The sequence below is a fragment of the Gallus gallus genome, chromosome 14, assembly GCF_016699485.2.
Source record: "Gallus gallus isolate bGalGal1 chromosome 14, bGalGal1.mat.broiler.GRCg7b, whole genome shotgun sequence".
NCBI classification, from domain to species: Eukaryota; Metazoa; Chordata; class Aves; order Galliformes; family Phasianidae; genus Gallus; species Gallus gallus.
The window spans coordinates 12,293,090-12,311,390 of NC_052545.1; the positions used below are offsets into that span (position 1 = coordinate 12,293,090).

Sequence of the window (18,301 nt, forward strand, 5' to 3'; positions counted from 1 at the left end):
TTACATCCCCTAGCACCAACCCCGGGGTTAGGGCTCAGCTACTGGGAGCTGAGCTCCAGCAACAGCACAGGGAGATGGAGGGAAGCACGAGACAGGCACTGCCAGAATAAAAGTACAAACGGGGTTTATTTCAGCACAGAAGTGGTTGGAAGCCCACAGGCACCAGCGTTCCTCTGCCCTGCACAGCTCCCAGCCCAGAGCACAGCACAGGGTGCTGCCACTGCAGGGTATGGTGCAGTGCAAGGAGCAGGGATAGTGCCAGCACCTGCGGTGATGGTGGCAAAGGAAGGCAGAGGAGGAGGAGTTACACCAGGGGGATGTGAGGGCTGGAAACTCTCCTCCTCACCCAGGGAGAAGCAGACTGGTCTCTCCCTGTGACCCAGCCCAGCAGGAACCAGGTGACTGTGTCACTCTGGACCAAACTGCAGCAAGTACAGAAACACAGCTGAGGGCACTTTGGACCCAGCATCACTTGGAGCAGCACTTCTGGGACTCGGAGGAGAGCAGGAGTCAGAGGGGACCACACTCCAGGACCACCACCCCCCAAGGAAAAGGGGGCTTTCCTCTTCCCCTCCCCACCTGGAGCCCAGGCATGGCCACACTATCCCTCACCCCTCGCTCTTAGGGGCAAAGCAGCTGAGGGAGCCAAGAAAGAGATGGAGGCAGCAGCTGCTGAACCACGGGAGCCCTTTTATTGCACAGCAGGGCAGGGAACTCCTCCAGCCGGAAGAGCAGAATTGCAGGAGAAGGACAGGGCTCACCCCAACAGTTGGCAGCAGCATAGGGAGAAGGGATGGGGCCTTTGAAGCAGGAGGAGCCCCACCACTTCCCATCCCCACACAGCCTGACCCAGACCCATAAGGGGTGCTCAGGCAGGGCCAGGCCCAGACAGCCCAGGGTGGCAGCAGAGACAGAGGACAGATTGTGGCAGTGAGACTGGGCCCAGCTCAGCAGGGCACGTCAGCTCCCCTGGGCACGCTCCTGCCTTCACCCAACCCGTGGTGAGCCTATGCAAGGAGCTAACAGAACCAACCATGTATTTTGATCCCTCAGGGAAGCAGAGGAAGGAGTGAGGAAGAGAAGAGGAGCCAGCAGACTGGAGAAGGCAGCAACACACGGAGAGCCAGGGCAGCATGGCTGAGCCGGTGCTCCAGGCACCGCGATGCCTCCACAAGCCAGCCCCGTCCTCTCCCTGCCTCCACCAAAACAGGTCCTGGTCTCAGAGGGGCCAGCGCACAACTCCGCTGGGTGGTGCTGCCCCACGTCACGTCTGTGCCAGCGACAGCTCCTCCAGTCCCTCCTTCCCCAGGCGGTACCTGGCCAGGTCTTTGCGGGTAACCATGCCCACCACCTGCAGGGGAAGGGACAGAGTTAAGCCCCGCACTGATGAACAGAATGTAGAGACAACGGCAGCATCCCCATGAGCTGCCCCAGGGCCTCACCTCGTTGTGATTATTGACAACCACCAAGTGCCGGAGGCCCAGGGCTCGGAAAAGCTTGAACACCCGTGGCAGAGATGCTTCCTGCAAGGCAGAGCAGGGCCATGGGAGTCACGGCGTGCCCAGCTGGCCCCCAGGGTGGTGGGCTCCATAGGGGCAGAGGGGCCCCACAGCCGTTACCTGCGGCACAGTGTAGGGCGAGGGGTTCATGAACTCGCTCAGATCAATCATGCACTCGCGCTCATCCTGGGAGACGTGGATGGACTGGATGGGGGGGAAGCGGGGGTAGGCGTCCCGAAAATCCTTCAGCTTCAGCCGCCGCTGCACCAGGTTCAGGTTGGCCCTTTCCACAAAAACCTGGGGAGGAACGAGACCCTCAGGGACCGCCCCACAATGCTCACCGGGGCACTCAGCCCCACGGCACCCACATGGGCAGGGAGGGAAGAAGCCAGAAGCACAGGGTGGGCAGAGCTGCTGGAGAGGAGCACGCAGCTTCCTGATCCCGGGGGTGGTTTCTGTGCGCTCACCTTGTGCTTCAGCAGGACGATGAGCTGGGAGCGCAGGATCAAACCCCGCAGCCCGGCCACCTGCAACAGAGCACCCAGCATGAGGTGGGGCTGACTGGGGCAGCAACAGCCGTGGTCCCACACCACAGCCAGCTCGTGGACAGACGACCCCCAGGTAGTCCCCAAGCCCACCTGTGTGGTGTTGGGGTTGCTCTCCACCACTGGGAAGCCGTTGTGGTTGGAGGAGGTGTCACTGAGGATGTCCACGACGGTGCCCACCCGCTCGATCCTCCGCAGGCAGGTGACAGGTGTGCTCATCACTTCCCTGCAGGGAAGGGTCGGTGTGAAACAACTAGATGGCAGCACACCCCAAATCCGCCCCAACGTGCACAGCTCTCAGCCCTGATACGTCCCCACTGTGTGGGGGACGTGGGAATGGACATCACCCTGCTGGGGAAGAGGCTGGGCTGGCAGCAGCATGACCCCAGGGGTGCCCACAGAGATGCCAGACCCTCAATCCACCTACCTGGCTGTGAGCGAGTGGGACGTCACTGGGGCCTCCCAGTGCAGGAAGGGCACACTTTGCAGCTGGATGTGCATGTCATAGAGCCCCTGCAAGGAGAGTCATGCCATCAGGAGACATGCCAAGGGGGCACAGTAAGGCAGCAGCTCCTCTCTGCATCAGAGCCTCAGGGTTTCCTCCCAAAGCTCTGCAGCGCCCCAAATCCTCACCCACAGCCTCGCACCCAGTCCCAGGCTCACAGTGAGTGCATCCAGTCCTCACCTCCACAAAGTAATCTCCCACAATCTTTGCTGTCATCAGCACCAGCATGATGGGGAATCCGTAGGTGACGTTGCCTGTTGCCTCCATCATGATGACAGTGAGACTCAACGTCATCCGCACTATCCCACCTGCAAGAAGCACCAGAGGGGACCAGGGGCTCAGGAGAGAACACCCAACACCCCTAAGTTTCTGGCACAGCAACCCAGAACTCTCACACAGGCACCACCATCCAACCCACCCAGGGACACTGCTCCCCTCTGCTGGCTTTGCAGGGGGGGAGCAGTCACCAAGTGACAGCAAACCACACAGTGACAGGGCTCCAGGGCAGGTTAGGGGAAGCCAGAGCTCCCAGACCCAAACCAGACTGCAGCCCCGCAGCACCTCCAGCCCCAGGAGCTGCCCTGGACAAACCCAGCCCTTGTTTTTGCTGCAGTGCTGCCAGCACTTGGTAGTGCTGTGAAGAAGCTGAGAGCCAGGCTGGGTTTTAACCTGACAGTACAGGCTGCATTTCAATTAGGGGAAAAACTGCATCATAGAAGCAGAGAGCATTTTTTCCCCATGCCACCTTCACTATGACACAAGTTGGATGTGGCCATGACTCCCAAAGGGGGGCAACTCAGCAACTCACCCAGCTGTGCAGCAGCTCCCATCAGGGCGTACTTCCCAGGATCAGCCCAGATCTGCACACAGGAGAGAGAAGGGACTGTGTGAGCCGCTGGCTCCGGGGCACCCAGACGTAACGAGCGGTGTCCTGGCCCCAAACCCCACCTCTGAAGGAGCAGAGCAGGCCAGAAGCTGCCTGCACAGCCCATGTGTCAGCAGGGCTCTGTCAGGGCCAGGAAAAGCCCAGATGCTGCTCAGAAGAACATCAAGTGAGGAGTCAACCCACCCCACACTTCTCCAGACCACTGCACCAGGCTCTCAGCCAGCTCCATGCCCACTGCCTGCGTGTGCAGCCAGGTCAGCAGCAAAGGAGGACAGCGAGGAGCTGCACCGCCCCTTCTCATCAAGCACTCACCGAGCCCTTGCTCAGGTAGGACAGGGAGATGCCAAACAGCCGTCCCCAGGCAGCACCGATCAGCAGAGAAGGGATGAAGACCCCTGCAGACACCGTGAGGCCATACGTCCAGCAGGCCAGGAAGAAATACATCAGGGTGAACATGCCCAGTGTCATGGGGTTGTAGGAACCTGCGATGGGAAGAGAGCAGGGAATCAGTGCCAGTCCCACAGCCTGAAGGGCACTGCAGCCGTGGGAGAACAGCCAGCAGCCCCTCCTGCAGGGCAACGTGACGAACTTTGCAAAGCCCTGAGGGACCATCAGCATCAGAGGACAAGGTCTGGTGGGCAGAGGCACTGGTGAACTGGTCGCAGAACAGCTTTGAGATCAAGGCAGCAGCCCCAGGGGGCAGAGAACACTTTATCATTACACGGGGTCCGAGGGAAATAGGAGCCGGAGTCTAAAAGCCAGATTTCATTTCTCACACAAATCCAAACTCCAAAATCCACCCCTGCAACCTACCCAGAAGGTAAAGTCATTCAGGGGCAAGAGGCCCTGCTAAGTAAGAAACCAGCCAGAGATATTTCCAGGACGGACTCCAGAGAGCAAGCAAGGGTCAGACATGCTCCCACACAGACCCGAATGACAGCCTGCAAACAGGCACAGACAGAACTGATTCCTTGTTCACAGGCAGCCCTGAAGGCAGAGTCCTTTGGCTGAGCTCACAGTGTCTCCAAACACAGCACCCATCCCTCCTCCCTCTGCTGCAGCAAAGGAGCTGACTTCTCCTTGGGTAGCAGGGAAAGGAGCAGCTTTGCTGTTAACATTAGAGTTTGCTTGCTGGTAGAAAGACCAGACCACTGCTACACCCATCACAGCACTGTGTGCTGCAGCCAACACAAGGCTCAGAGCAGATCTGCCCTGATGGCACTGATGGGTGCATGGCCACAGCAGAGGAACACCAGCACCTCCTGTTTGCAGCACTGCATGGGTACTCAGGAGCTGGCAGCCACAACAGCCACTGCCTACAGCCCCACACAGCGCTATGCTGGACCCCACCGTGCCCTCTTTGAGCCACACTAATCATACCCCATCCCATCCCACAAGCAACAGGGGAACACGTCAGCCACTGTGCACACACTCTGTCCTGCTCTGCTCTTCAAGGAAGCATTCACTTGGCACACAGACCTGGAGGGTCATGGAAGAGGTTGACAACACTCTTCTCAGGTGTGTTGAAGAAGGCAGTTGCCATGGAGTTGTACTCTCCATCAGCACAGAAAAGCTGGAAGGGATGGAAAGAAAGAGTTAGAAATGGCAGCTGTGGGCTGCCCCACAGCAGGGCATGCTGCCGTGCTCCAGTTGGGTGCAGAGGTGGGGGGACTGCAGGCAGCAAGCACACCAATGCCACAGCACTTCCATCCAGCTACCGTGCTGCTGGTGACAGAGACCTGTGCAAAGCAACACTACAGCCCAGGTGGGGCTCACATCTCTGACATGGGTGTTATGGCAAGGATTCCAGGGCAAACTCAAGGTCTCCAGCTCCACCCAAGCAGAGGGAAGTGGCTGCAGGGGAACCAGCAAGGCCCAGGGCCGCAAACTCCAGCAGGGTGTCACTGCCCTGCTCAGCCTCGGGGTATCCCTCACTCCAGGTGTAGCTCCTACCTGCAGAGGATAGGCCACTGAGCTCCCCTGGATGGGCTGGCAGTCTCGGGAGCAGTAAATCATGACAAAGCCCACAGCTGCCGTCACTGCTGCAACCAGCATGGCCTCAATCACCTGGAGGCAAGGCCTGTGGATGTACCTGGAAGGGAGCACAGCAGTGAGCCCAGCTGCACCCAAGGGTGCCAGAGGTGAGACGCAGTAAGCCTCACAGGCTGCAGGGAATGGAAGGCTGTGCCAGGAGAGGGAGGGCAGCAGAGAGCCAAGCCCAGTAAGCTTCACCCCTGGAGGAGCGATGCCCTGGGAGATGCTGCAGACCCTTCACCAGCTCTGCTGCTGCCACGGGTCACCCCTCTCTGACATCCCAAGGCTGGTGCTGGGGTTTGAAATGCTGGTGGCAAGTATGGCTGTGCCAGAGTGGGCTCTGATGAGTTCAGCAGCAATCTTGGCTCTCTCATTGCTCTCATGTAGCAATCATGTCTTGCACAGTACTTGCACTTGTTTGAGCAGCCAGGTCACTAAGGATAAATACTTAGCAGTATCATAGCAAAGGTGGGATGCTCTGGGTCAAAGCCTTGGGTGCAGGCAGCAAGAGGGACACGGAATCTTTATGTGTCAGCTTCCAGGGGCTGCTATCGTTATGCATGAGGTTACAGCCTGGCTTTGGCTGGGAACATCACAACCAGGAAGCACAGAAGATGGCAGCCAACCCACTTGAATTATCTTGGCTACCCACAAGGTCTCACCTGATCCGGAACATCGTTAACCAGTAATTCAGGGCATTGAACAGAGCCCCCAGGATCCCACCTGCGAGTGGAAAGGAGGGAAGAGTCAGCATGTAATCTCCTACGGCCACACAAGACCCAAGAGAAAAGGGGAAGCTCAGAGAGACAACGATGACACACTCAGCATGACTGGCTGTCCCAGGACATGTGGCAGCACGGGGCTGCCCATGACTGCAACGCTCCGAGCCCACAGAGGACTTTGCATTATACAGATTACACGGTCTCTCCTTTGCTCCAAGGGTGAGGGCTGGCCCACCATCCTGCTCTCACCCCCATAAATTCCACAAACAGCCTCTCCTCTTGAGATAATGGCTTTTCCACTCCCCTCAGGAAAGTGGGCCTAAAAAAGCTTCAGGATCCAGACAGAACAGAGGGAATTATTCATACGAATTGGATTGAAAGAGCAGAACTCCCTTACCGACCACTCCCATAAAGATGAAGATAGGAATTTCCTGGATCGTGTATCCCATTTTCTGCAAACAAGAGATGGGTTTCAGATCTTCTGGACATTTGACTGCTAGTCACTGTCTATCTGACTGAGGCAGCACGAGCCTGAGGCAGTGGGCAGCTCCTGGAGCAGCCCCAGGATGCGCCCTGAACACTCCTCAGCACCCAGATCCAGCAGAGGCTGCAGGAACACCTTCTGCTCACACCGGTGGAGCTGGGATCCAGGCAGACCCCACAGCCTTCCCCAGGCAACGTTTGAAGAGACACCGATGTCCCAGAACCCCTGAGCTGCTTCTCACTTCCCCAGCAGAAGGATCCGTGGCATACCTCGCTATCAAACCTGCCAAAATTGATGAGCCCAGGGCTGGACAGATCCCAGGCATTGCCGTGGTAAACACTCAGGACAGAGTTCAGAGTGAACGTGGAGATCATGGAGGCAAAGAACTAGAAAGAGATGCAGCACAGAGTTACTGGTGGGCAGATCCAGCCCAGCTCCCTCCACACTATCCCAAAATATCCCCCATGGACTTGATAGCCAGGATGTGCTGGGGACAAGTGGTCACATTCCCCATGGTAGAGCTCTGGGCAGGTTACACCAAGCATGGGCTCGCTCCTCCTCTCACCTCTCCACTGCCCTGTGGCAGTTCCCTTGGAAAAGGGGTTGGCAGCTTCAGGGAATGAGACCTCACTCTGCCAGACTCAAATTCAGCCCCCGGGGGCTAAAAGGGGATTTGGGATGCTCTGATCCCTGCGATGCATTACATGCATTACATGGTTGCCCAGTGCAAGGATGAAAGGAGGCACACAGCTGTGGGACACAGAGCCTCAGGGCACAGGGGAAAAGATGATGCCTCAGTGCCAGCACACCCTGTGTTAACTGGATTAAGGCCTGCTTTAATTTATTGCTTCTGCTTTGCAGCACTTACAATTCTCCATGTCAGGAACTGGTTCCAGAAGGAAGCTCCTTCCTCTAAGCTGAAGAGGACACCACCTGCAAGTGCAAGACACAAACATCTTCACAACAGGCACATGTTACAGACACTCACCTCTCAGCACCAGCTGAGGCAGCCAAATCCACACCAGCTCGCATGTCCCACAGCTCCCAGGATCAAGCAAAGGGACCAGCCAAGCCCAACAAGCTTGATGTACTGCTTGTAGCAAAGCCCCTTCGCTGCCTCCCCTCCATCCCAGGGAAGCAACATTTAGGATCAGAGACAGGTAACCACCTCCTCTCTTCCCACTACCTGCATGGCAGGGCAGGACAGCTTGGAGGAGTGGCGGGCACTTTTCAGGAAGGCTCATGGCACAACCACAGAGCAGCCACAGTTTCCCTTCTCAGTGCTGGAACTGGCTGAGGTTGGCAGCAGACCAGACTGTGTTGCTTACAGATTCCCACCATGCAACACCCAACCCCTGGGCTTCCAAGCAAGCCTCTGAGCCTGGAAGTAAATGCAGGGCTCTCCCAGCCCAGGCTCCTGCAGTGCCCCATGCAGATCCCTGCAGGCAAGAGCAGCCCCCTGACAGATGCATGCAGCACTGCTCAGCATCAGAGCTGAGACACATACCCACAGGGGCACCAAATGCCGCAGAGACGCCAGCAGCAGCTCCAGCTGAGACAAAGTCCCTTTTTTCTGTGTCTCTGCGGAAGTACTCAAAGATCTGAAATACCAAAGTGAAGGTAGGTTCAGGCATGGCCAAACGCATAAGATAGAGGAGACACAGATACAACCCCTCGCCACCGGCAGAACCCCACAGAGCTGTTTTTGGGCACCATCAGCAGCACAGGAGGGGACTCAGGTGGTACCAGATGGAGTCCACAGCTCCCTCCCTCTCACCAGGCACCTCCCCAGAAGAGTCAGGGCTGCACCAGCCCACAACTTGTCTGGGCTACGACACCAGGGAGGGCAGCCAGGCAGCGTGCTCTGTGCTCAGCCTGCAGCAGAACTCCTTGCCCTGAGCACCAACCTTGAAGTCTCTTTTCAAAGACGTGGATCTTCCCTGAGAGATGCCAGCAGCAATCACAGCTCCAGAGTGAATCATCGGTCCTTCCTGTGGGCAGGAGAGTGGAGTCAGACCATGGAAGGAAGAACTGCTAGAGCCAAGGAAAGCTGGGGAAGGTTGGACGCTGATCCCCCAGGTAATGGCCCTAAAGAAGCTGGATGCTATACCTGTGCCAGCTCTGTTGCTGCAGCTCTAGTGATAGAGGATTTTAGTCAATACAGACCTTGCAATTTCTCCCCCAGCCCCAGATCCTCATTCTAGCTAATGTCTCCTGTTCCCACCAGCACTCCCTCTGGCAGAGCAGACAGGAGCTTGCAAAGACTGCCTTCCTTGCCTTCAGCCCCAGCAGGTCAGCCAGGTCTGAGGGTGGCACCTGTGCTCCCCCAACTGACATTCATACTGACGAACACAGACAGACACAGGCTGCTGCTCTCCTGCCCTCAGCTAAGCCACACAGCGGACTGGCAAGGAGTAAAACTGGGAAGTCATTGCAGGGCCATCAGCCCCCCATCCCCAGTGCAGGGCTGGTGCTGGGCTGTGGCACTCATGCCAGCAGCAGATAACAACATGCCAGGAGCATGACAGAGAGAGCTTTGTGCACATCACCTTCCCAACAGCCAGGCCGCCGACCACTGAGAGGATGACCCCGCAGACTTTGATCACCAGGGTCTGCAAGACAGAGCAAGAGGCACAGCACATCACGAGGGTGACAGGAGCACCCCAGGCTGCTGCAGCAGCGAGCCCAGCTCCATCTCTGCCACAGCACACACAGGGAATGCCCCATGGCACGGGAATGAAGCACGTTTGCTCCAGCCCAGCCCACGCAGTAGGCGTTCATCCCATGAGCTCCCACTTCTTACCTTGAGGCGGACAACATGTGGGATCTTCACGCCATTGAGGTAGCATTTGATCTGGGGAATGCCACTGCCAGCTGCGACAGGCTGTGAGGAACAGGAAGGTGTTTGTAGCTATCACATACGGGATGGAGAGTGGGGACATGCTGGCCACCTTACCCTGTTCCTAAACACAGGCTATGCCAAGCACGTCCTTGGGGAGGCTCAAAGCTTATTTACAAGCTCTTGAGAGGCATCTGCAGTGCCCCCACAGACACACCACCCCAAAGGGCAAACAGATGCAGTCAGCAAGTTCTAGGGGAACATAAGGGTGTTCCCTGCAGAAGGCTCACACTTGGTGGCCAGGGAAAGCTTTGCCAGAGAGCAAGGGCAAAGCAACAAGGAGGCTGCTGCTGACCTGCAGGGGATCATTGCCCCCTCTCTGCAACAACCTGCCCCCCAGACATCACTAGCCAGCTGCCAGTTTCTGGCTTTTCCTCTTGAGTGTGTCTCGGAGCACCTAACCTGCTTGCTCACCTGAGATGCTCACGAACACACAAAGCAAAGAGGGTGACATAGCATGAACTGACATAGTTTGAGTGAGCTGTGCCTGCATCCAAGGCTGAAGCATGCCCTTCTGCCACCTCCCCTGCCCTAGGCTGCTGGGGCTGCAAATGAAGGGCAGCACATCCTGACAGCCTGACACCTAAGGAGAAACCCTACAGTGCAGATGTTTCCAGCCAACACCAAAGCATTGGCCTTCAGAGGGCCAATTCAGCAGAAAGGCATCTGATGGGTGTTACAGGAGTACCCCCACACATGCAGCCTCCAAACCCTCACCTCTATAAAAGCGACGATAACAGAGCCCACCATCACCACACTGGCATTCAGAGTGGCCCAGAGTAACAGAGAGAAAGACAGGCCTCCTTTCTCCGTGAACTTGTCGATGTCTGTGGAGGAGGATCAAGGAAAGGCTGCTATCAGCTCAGGAATATCCCTCCCACCATCACAAAGCATCACCGTGGAGCTCCCGGGGCTGTGGTGTGCAGAGCACGTTGATGGGAGCACTTGGATGCAGGCAGCACCTCAGAGCAGTGCTGAGAGCAGCAGGACCTGTGCACCAAGGCCAGGAGGAAGCTGCCCTCTCCCCCAGCATCCTTCTTGTTGCCACCAGGAGCAGAGGACACAGATCCAGTGGCTCCTGCCTGGCTGGAGGCCTGCTGCATGCAAGGATACTGTCCTTCACCACACGGTACTTCAGCCCAGCCAGGTTCTCCACCACGATGTCGATGAAGCAGGCGACGAGGCCGGTGAGGATGCCAATCATGGCACAGATGACCCAACGCTTGATTTCCACTGTCCGGAAGGCCTGACAGACAAACAGACAGCCATCAGAAACTACTGCTCCCCAACCCTGCACCCACAGCCCCGCTGTGCGTTGAGATGGGCTCCAGCCCACCTTCCCAACCAAGTCCCAACCTTCTTTATCCTCTGCTTGCCATAGAACTGTAAAGCCTGACCTATTTCAAGGCAACCCCCAGTGCCCTTGTCCCTCCGAGGGACCTCTGGCCAGAAGACAAGCTTTCCCAGCTCACCCGCCTCCATCAAGCCTCTCAGCATACCCTCCTGCTCTATCTTGCTGCAGTACTAGCTCCCAAAGCCCCCGGGGTAGTGCCTTCCCCACTGCAGGTGTTCCATGCATCTCCACCCAGCCCAGCAGTATCACCACAGCACCAAGGCAAGCTCCTCATCCCTCCCTTGTGCCACACTGGGCTCCTGCAGAGCTGGCCACCCTGCCCATTGCAAACTGGTGGACACCCATCAAACCACACAGCTCAAGCACTGCTGCTGAGCACCACCTTCCCCTGGCACGGAGGGAGCAGCGGTTGAACGGTGTCAGTGTGCAGGGACAGTGGATAACCAGGTCACGGCAGGACTCACCGCGTGGTTTATCCTCCTTTCCTCTTCCAGGAACAGCTGGTTTTCACTGTTGTCATAGTCCAGGCTCTAGCTCAGAGAAGAGATGCTGTTAGTGTCTAATGCTGGGGAAGACCCCTGTGCCAGGGGAGGGCCAATCTGAGACCCTTACTCAAGAGCTCTCCCACACCAGTGCCTCATAGAGGGCAGCTGGCAGCAGCAGAGCCGAGGAAGAAGCAGGGACACACATACCTCGTACTTGAGCGACAGGAGCTTCTCATTGTGGGGGATCTCGTTGGGATACGGCCGGGGGAGCTCTGTCTCCTGTGGGACATGACAAGCAGGTTGGCAGGGTCCCTGCTTGCCTCCCTGAGGGCAACCAGTAACTGACACAGAAGCACTCGTGCCATAATGCTGGCTCGGTGCTGGCTTTACTGCACGAACACCCAGGAAGCACAGGAAGGACAGCAGACAGAGCAGTCTTATTGCCCAAGGCAGTTTCCCACTGGTCAGTGCGTGTGGATTTAAGTCAGCTCAAATAGCCCTCTGTGTGTGCACCCCCGGCCCCCCTGTACCATCCCCAAGCAGGACGTGTCCCATGGGCAGCCACAAATACAGCAGAGCAGGGACCAGGCAGGCAGAGGTTGTGCACAGCCAGCACCAAACTGCCATTTCAATAAATCAGAGCGGCTCTGTGCTCCCAGTGGAGGGCAACATTTCACCTTGACAGGAAATTCCTTTGGCCTAAAGCAAGGAGCTATTTCAAGCAGATCTGTGCTTTTGAGTAGAGACTAAATTCTGTTTCATAAATGCCTTTGATCACGCAAGCTTCTCCCAGCTCTGATTTCAGGCATTTACTGAGGCTGCAGGAGGGGCCCCACTGGCATCACATGCCCTTCTTCCAGTCCTGCATCACAGCTACATCCAGAACTGGCCCAGCCTTGCCTCCAAACATTAAGACATGCTACAGCAACCCAGCCACAAGTGTTCCAACTCAAAGCAGCGACAGAAATGCCTCTCAACCGCTGCAGCACTCGAGACCCAAGGATGGCCACGCAGGAGCCCCAGTGTGACAAGCAGGATGGGGGAGAAAGGGCAGCGCTCACTGTGCCCCATGGCCAACCCTGCTGCCCTGGGAGCATCCCCATGGGTTATTTCACAGCAGGGAAACAGTCGCGGCCCCTCTCTGCTCCGCTCACCAGCTCACGGATGTCCTCGTTGAGATCCACATTGCTCAGCTGCCCAGGGCGCAGGAAGGAGGAAGGAGTGAACTACAAAAAGAAGGGAGAACGAACTGAGCTCCTGAATGCACCGCCTGCAGAAGGCCCGGCTGGTGCCAACTGCACGCCGCACAGCCTCAGGCCCAGGCCGGGTCCTACTCCCCAAAGTCCTTCCATGCATGGAATCCCCATGGAAGGCCAAAGCTTGTGTTTGCCCACCCTTTGTGCCTCCCTGCCAAGCTTCACTGCCGGCCAGGAGCCGTGTGAGGTGTTGGAAGGAGGGACAGACCCCCCCTCAAGCAGTCAGGGCTACTCCTCAGCCAGGCAGCATTAAGGGATGGCCAATGGCACTTTTTGTTCTTCCACCTGCTCTGCAAGAGGGTTCCCAGCCAGGGAGATGAGCACATCAGCACGTTCACTTCCCTCAAAGCCCTCAGGGTGTTGGGCACAGCACAGGGCCCAGGCTGGCTGCCAGCATCAGCAGGGACACCAGCACTGCTCAGCAGCACCCAGGACGGTGCCGGGAAGGTTCTCCTTTCTCTGGTGAGCCCTCGGGCTTGTTACGAGCAGCACAATTGCACAACACAGGAGTCTGGGGATTTTTCTGGGCCAAGGCTGGCTTGGGCTCAGGCCGAACCAGCCAAGCAGTGCACACGGAGCCCCAGGAGCAGTAAGTGAGCTGCCCTCACCCGCTGCTGTTGTGAAACATGGGGACATGCAAGGGCGTGAGAGCAGCGCTGCCACTAAGAGCGGCCCGAACGCCATTTCTCAACATCCACATCTTCCCCTCCGCAGCCTCACCCCTCCGGCAGCCCTACTCCCAAACAGCTGAACGACCAGAGAAGAAAGGAGCGCTGGAGAGCAAGAGGAGGGTCCCAGCAGGGCAGCCCCTCTCTGCAGGCGTCTGCAAGCTGCAGATCCCACACAGAGCCCCTCCTGCTTTAATCCCCACAGATCCCGCCTGGAACGCGCAGGCCAGAGCAGCGGGAGCCACGCACGTCACTGCAATGAAGAATACCCCTTTGTGTTTGCAGCCTGACCTATTTTCCCTTTCCCCCATCTGCTCCACGCTCTCATCTACTCCCTGACCCGTGGGTGGGCTTTGTCCCCACTTCCCAAACCCTCCGGCGCCCGTTCAGTGCCAGCACAGCTCCTATGAGGCAGGCAGACCAACACTGTCACCGTGCAGGGACACATGGGAGCAGGGGGAGCTCATGCAGGCAGCAGCCAACTCCCCAGGGGATTACACAGCACTGGAACACAAACAGGAAAGGAAAAGGAATTGCAAGTCGGACCTGAAGCTGAACTCCGCGTTACATTTGAAAACATCTTGCTTGTATAACACAGAGTCCCTGCCCTGCTCATCCCGAGCCCTGGCAGCGCTCAGAGCACACTTAGAGCACAGCTGGCTCCATCCTGCCAGCACAGGGATCACATGCTGGAAGAACAGGAAAAGGCTTTTTCCATCAGCACCCATTTTCCATAGGAGGAACGAGGGATATGGGACAAGCGGGTGCAGACAGAGGGTTATCTGTGCACGGCTCAGAGATGTGCTCAGCCCAGGCAGCATGAATGACCCCAGCCTGGATGCTTTCCAAGCACAGCCTGCTGTTCCCAGGCACATATGATGTCGGCGTGACTGCAGAGCATTTATTCCCCTACGACAGCACACACTGCTGTCAGAACCCAGAGGATGCAGACGGACCCTCAGCTCTCCTGTCCCATCCCACGTGGGGACACCCGGGACCTTCCCACCAGCAGAGGAGGGGCGATGTCACCCAGCCCTCAGCAGCCCCGTTGGCTCAGGGAGATCTTCGTGCTGTCCCAGTGATCTGATGAGGGGTTACAGAGGAGATAAGGCCACACGTTCCTCGGAAGTCCTATATCCATAGGTCAGGAAGCAGTAGAGTTGCAGCTGGCTTAGGGAAAGCCCATCACAGCAGTGCTGTGTCTCAGAGCAGCGGTCACAGCACGAGGCTGGTTTGTGAATAGAGGACTGACTTCAAACAAGGCTATCTAGAACAGCCACAGAGCAAACACTGCCTGTGTACACAGCAGCCTTTTAGTGCCTTGCTAACTGGACTCCGAAGAACCACAAATGGAGCGTTTGCTTTGCAGCCCATCCACAGGGCAGCCAGCAAGGCCATCCCTGCAGGACATCACCCCACCCACGACCACCCCCCAGAGCCACAGTGCCCTCCCATAAGCAGTTCTCTATCACCACCCTCACTAACAAGCTCTGAACGCACATGGCTTTGTTATCAGTGAGATAAAGCACTGTGCACAAACCACACCAGGAGCCTGCGCTGCATAAGGAAAAGGAAGGAAGGAAGAGTGTTTTCAGCCCTCAGAGACCTCCTGGCCATGCTCAGGGCTGGGAAAAGATGACTCCTGCCCTCCACGCCACCGGACAACTCACTGTGGTACGTGGGGGAATATGAGCAGTCCCATAGCCTGACAACCCCCCACCCACCCTCCCCTTCCCTGGCACCCTCAGGAGGATAAGCACTGCACAGGTCTCAAAGACAAGGCACTGCAGCACACATACAGGATGCATCCTCAATGGGCAGCAAAACAATATTGTTAAAAAAAACAACAACAACAACACACACCTTAAGCTGATGATGGGAATTGGCTGCTCTTACTGAAATCGGCCACCCACTTTTCGGTTTGAGAATCGATAGACGTTACGTGCAACTTGAAAACATGGCAGGAGGGCGACCCACGCGTTGGGGCACGTGATGCTCTGACGTGCACACAGCACCCTGCATCGCAGCACAGCCAGGTGCTGATGGGATGAAGGCTGACCCAGCTCTGGCGCTGTGCTCAGCTCCCCCCCAAGCCAGCGAGCCCCAAAACAGAGAGCCCAAACACATCCCTGCAGCACACCTCTGTACCAGGGACACACACAAGCAGCACTCTCACCTCCCACCCACCAGCTCTGGACTGCTCACAGAAGTTAGCTGGGGAACCACAGACCCGTATTTCCTTTCGGCGTTTTAAAATCACTTTCATTTCCATTAAAAGAACATGCAAGAAAGGGAAGAAGCCCCAATCAGGTGCCATTTCTGGTGTAGTATCACGACTTCAGATATAGGCTCCCATGACAAAAACAGCTCCACCCTCTGCCAAAGCTGTCCTGTCCCCACTTCTCAGTTCTCCCTGCCTGGTACTGTGCTGTCATAGCACCCAGCTGTGGGTTCCTATTGGTGTAACCTGGCCAGAGACAGCTATGAGGATATGAGGACACTGTCTGAGCCCTGCTCTCCCCCTCATGTACCCGTACGGCTGCGCTCATAGCATCACAGAGCCACAAAGGGCCCTACTGAGCTGTACGGCATTAAGGTCACGGGACCATCCGTGGAGAGAAGCAGCTGTGCCACACCAAAGGGCGATCCCTGCTGTGCTGCCAGGTCATCCCCAGCCCGTGCTGAGAGCTACAGCACAGCACTCGCCCCGTGTTCTGCTAAGGGAAATGGCACGCAGTGCTCTGCCACCAGCTGGACCACCAGGGGACAGACCAGCAGGGCCGGGTCTCGCTCACCCCACCCACCGTCCCCACTGTTTCTTCAAAGCTACTCACAGAAACCCTTCTTCTAACTGACCCCAAGCCAAGAGATCGGGTTAATCCTTAACTCCCTGCGTGCTTCCCATAGGAAGCTCACCAGCTCCGTGCTCAGGCAGCCCCTCTCCCCCCCCCAGCACTCACACAGCAGCGCTCCACGGACTCAGCGTGTCCCAACTCACAGCCCCGACCCTCCGAGCATCGCACGGAAGCTTATTTCAGGATGCCATTAACTGCTCCGAAGCGATCTGCAAAGAAGGAACGGACCTTCCTGGGCTAAAAACACCGCCCACCCCGGACTCGCTCCATACGTACACCACCGCGTCCTCCCGTGCGCAAGCCGGACCCGCACGGCGGCAGCGGGCCAAGGATCGGCCTCTGCCACAGAACGGCGTCTGAAGTAGGAACTAAAAGGGCGCTCCCGGCAGCCGGGAGTCACACACGCCGTACCTGAGGCCCACCCCGCCTCACCTGCCGGGCGCCGCCCGCCGAGCCGGGCCCGGTGCCGTTGAGCAGCGGGGTGGTCTCCCCCGCACGCTCGTCCTCGTCGTCGCGGGGGTCGCGGCCGGACCACGACACCTTCTTGGCGACGTTGGCCATGCGGGGCGGCTGAGGCGCGCGGCTCCGGCGGCCCCCGTCTCACCGGCCGGTCATGTGACACGCGCCGGCGTCACGTGAGCACTACGGTGGCCGGCGCGGCGGTGGCGCCCCGGGACACAGTGGGAGTTGTAGTCCCGCGTGGCGGCACGGCGCTCCCTGCGGGGCCGCGCTCAGCCCGGGGCTCGGCGCCGCCCGCGGGGCTGTGTGGTTGGAGGGCAGGGCGGACGCGCGGGGCGGCGGGCAGCCGGGCTGGCAGCTCTGGCTCATCGCGGGGCACGGGCGTTTCCATGCCCGAAGCTCCCCGGCTGTGACTCAGTGGCAGATGCTGAGCGCGGGGGCGCCCGGCTGTCACCCGGCACGGCGCTGCGCCACGTGAGCACGGCAGCACGGCCGGGAGAGCGCGCCCGCCTGGGAGCCGTACGGCTTTCGGAAGCCAGCAGCTGTCAGAAGGCACCGCTGTACTTTAAAACCCGCCTGAAACGGAATTCCTGGGACGCTGCACGCCAAGGCAGTGCAGTGCAGGATGGTGAGGTCAGGGCAGGACAGTGCAGGACAACATAGTGCTGGTTAGTGCAGGCCGGGGCAGTACAGGACAGCACAAAGCAGTGCAGGATGGCACAGGTGGGATGGCACAAGCAGGATGGTGCAGTCAGGGCAGTGCAGGACGGTGCAGGACAGGACAGGACAAGAGGGCTCAGGACGTCACGGCGCACTTGGCGATACGCGCCACCACGGGGCGGCAGCACGTGTGCACCGCGCGGCCAACTGGAGGCGGGGCTTCAGCACAAGGGGGCGTGGCTTGTGTGGAAGTGGGCGGGGCTTCGGAGTCAGGGGGCGGGGCTTCAGCGCCAGGTGGGGTGGGAGGACGCTGTGAGTATGCCAGGGTTGCGGCGTGTCCCATTGACCCTCCAGGATATGATGGTGGCAGGGGTGACCCTTGCCTGCTGGATCACTCTGTCAGGTGCGCTCCCCTACAGCTGTCCCTTGCAGGAATGCGAGTCCCCACATCCCATGTCCCCACACAGCCCCTTCTGTATATTGCAGGGTCCTCACGTCCCCTCTCCCTGGGTTGGGTTCCTCTGTGTCGCTGCACAGCCCCTGTCAGTGTCAGGGTTGTCACACATGTTTGGGCAGTGGCCCCAAATCCCCCTCATGCGTTGTTCCATGGACTCCCCTACACACTCAGCCCCACGTTGGCTGGCTGTGGGGGGCAGCTGCATGCCTTAGGTGAGGGCTGCATGCCTTCCCTGCATGCCTTCCCAGCCAGAGCCACCTGGGGCTGCTGCTGAGGCTGCTTCACCCTGCAGCTGTGCTGGCTCAGAAGTGCAGCAGCCCACACTGCTGGGCCCAGGCTGCCTAACCCCAAACACTGGCAGCCCCGTGGTGCCGGGTTGTCTTTGCTGCACCTGGAGCAGCTCAGCTTTGCTGTTCTGCAAGAGATCAGGTTGGTGAAGCAGGACCTGCCTTTCAGGAACCCACGCTCGCTGGGCCTGATCCCCCAGCTGTCCCACGCACCCTGAATGATCCTACTCAAGACGGTCTGTTCCG

General features: G+C 58.3%; 1 protein-coding gene across 2 annotated transcripts; it reads right to left on the bottom strand.

The window, feature by feature from the left end:
- Window positions 1-107: 107 nt before the first annotated feature.
- On the bottom strand, window positions 108-16,812 carry CLCN7 (chloride voltage-gated channel 7). 2 transcript variants are annotated; one of them, NM_001030644.3, is made up of 25 exons: window positions 16,625-16,812; window positions 12,568-12,639; window positions 11,621-11,692; window positions 11,393-11,458; window positions 10,688-10,820; window positions 10,292-10,401; window positions 9,479-9,559; window positions 9,225-9,287; window positions 8,583-8,666; window positions 8,183-8,276; window positions 7,544-7,608; window positions 6,945-7,061; window positions 6,589-6,643; window positions 6,132-6,192; window positions 5,389-5,527; window positions 4,915-5,008; window positions 3,748-3,917; window positions 3,358-3,409; window positions 2,730-2,857; window positions 2,472-2,557; window positions 2,138-2,270; window positions 1,967-2,026; window positions 1,620-1,796; window positions 1,443-1,523; window positions 108-1,351 (listed from the first exon to the last, which is right to left on the bottom strand). In NM_001030644.3, the coding sequence occupies exons 1-25, from the start codon at window positions 16,751-16,753 to the stop codon at window positions 1,265-1,267; spliced, it is 2,409 nt and encodes an 802-aa protein (NP_001025815.2). In that variant the 5' UTR covers window positions 16,754-16,812; the 3' UTR covers window positions 108-1,264. The 2 variants fall into 2 exon arrangements, with proteins under 2 accessions (NP_001025815.2, XP_015149721.1); XM_015294235.4 differs by having other exon boundaries at window positions 16,604-16,812.
- Window positions 16,813-18,301: the final 1,489 nt, after the last annotated feature.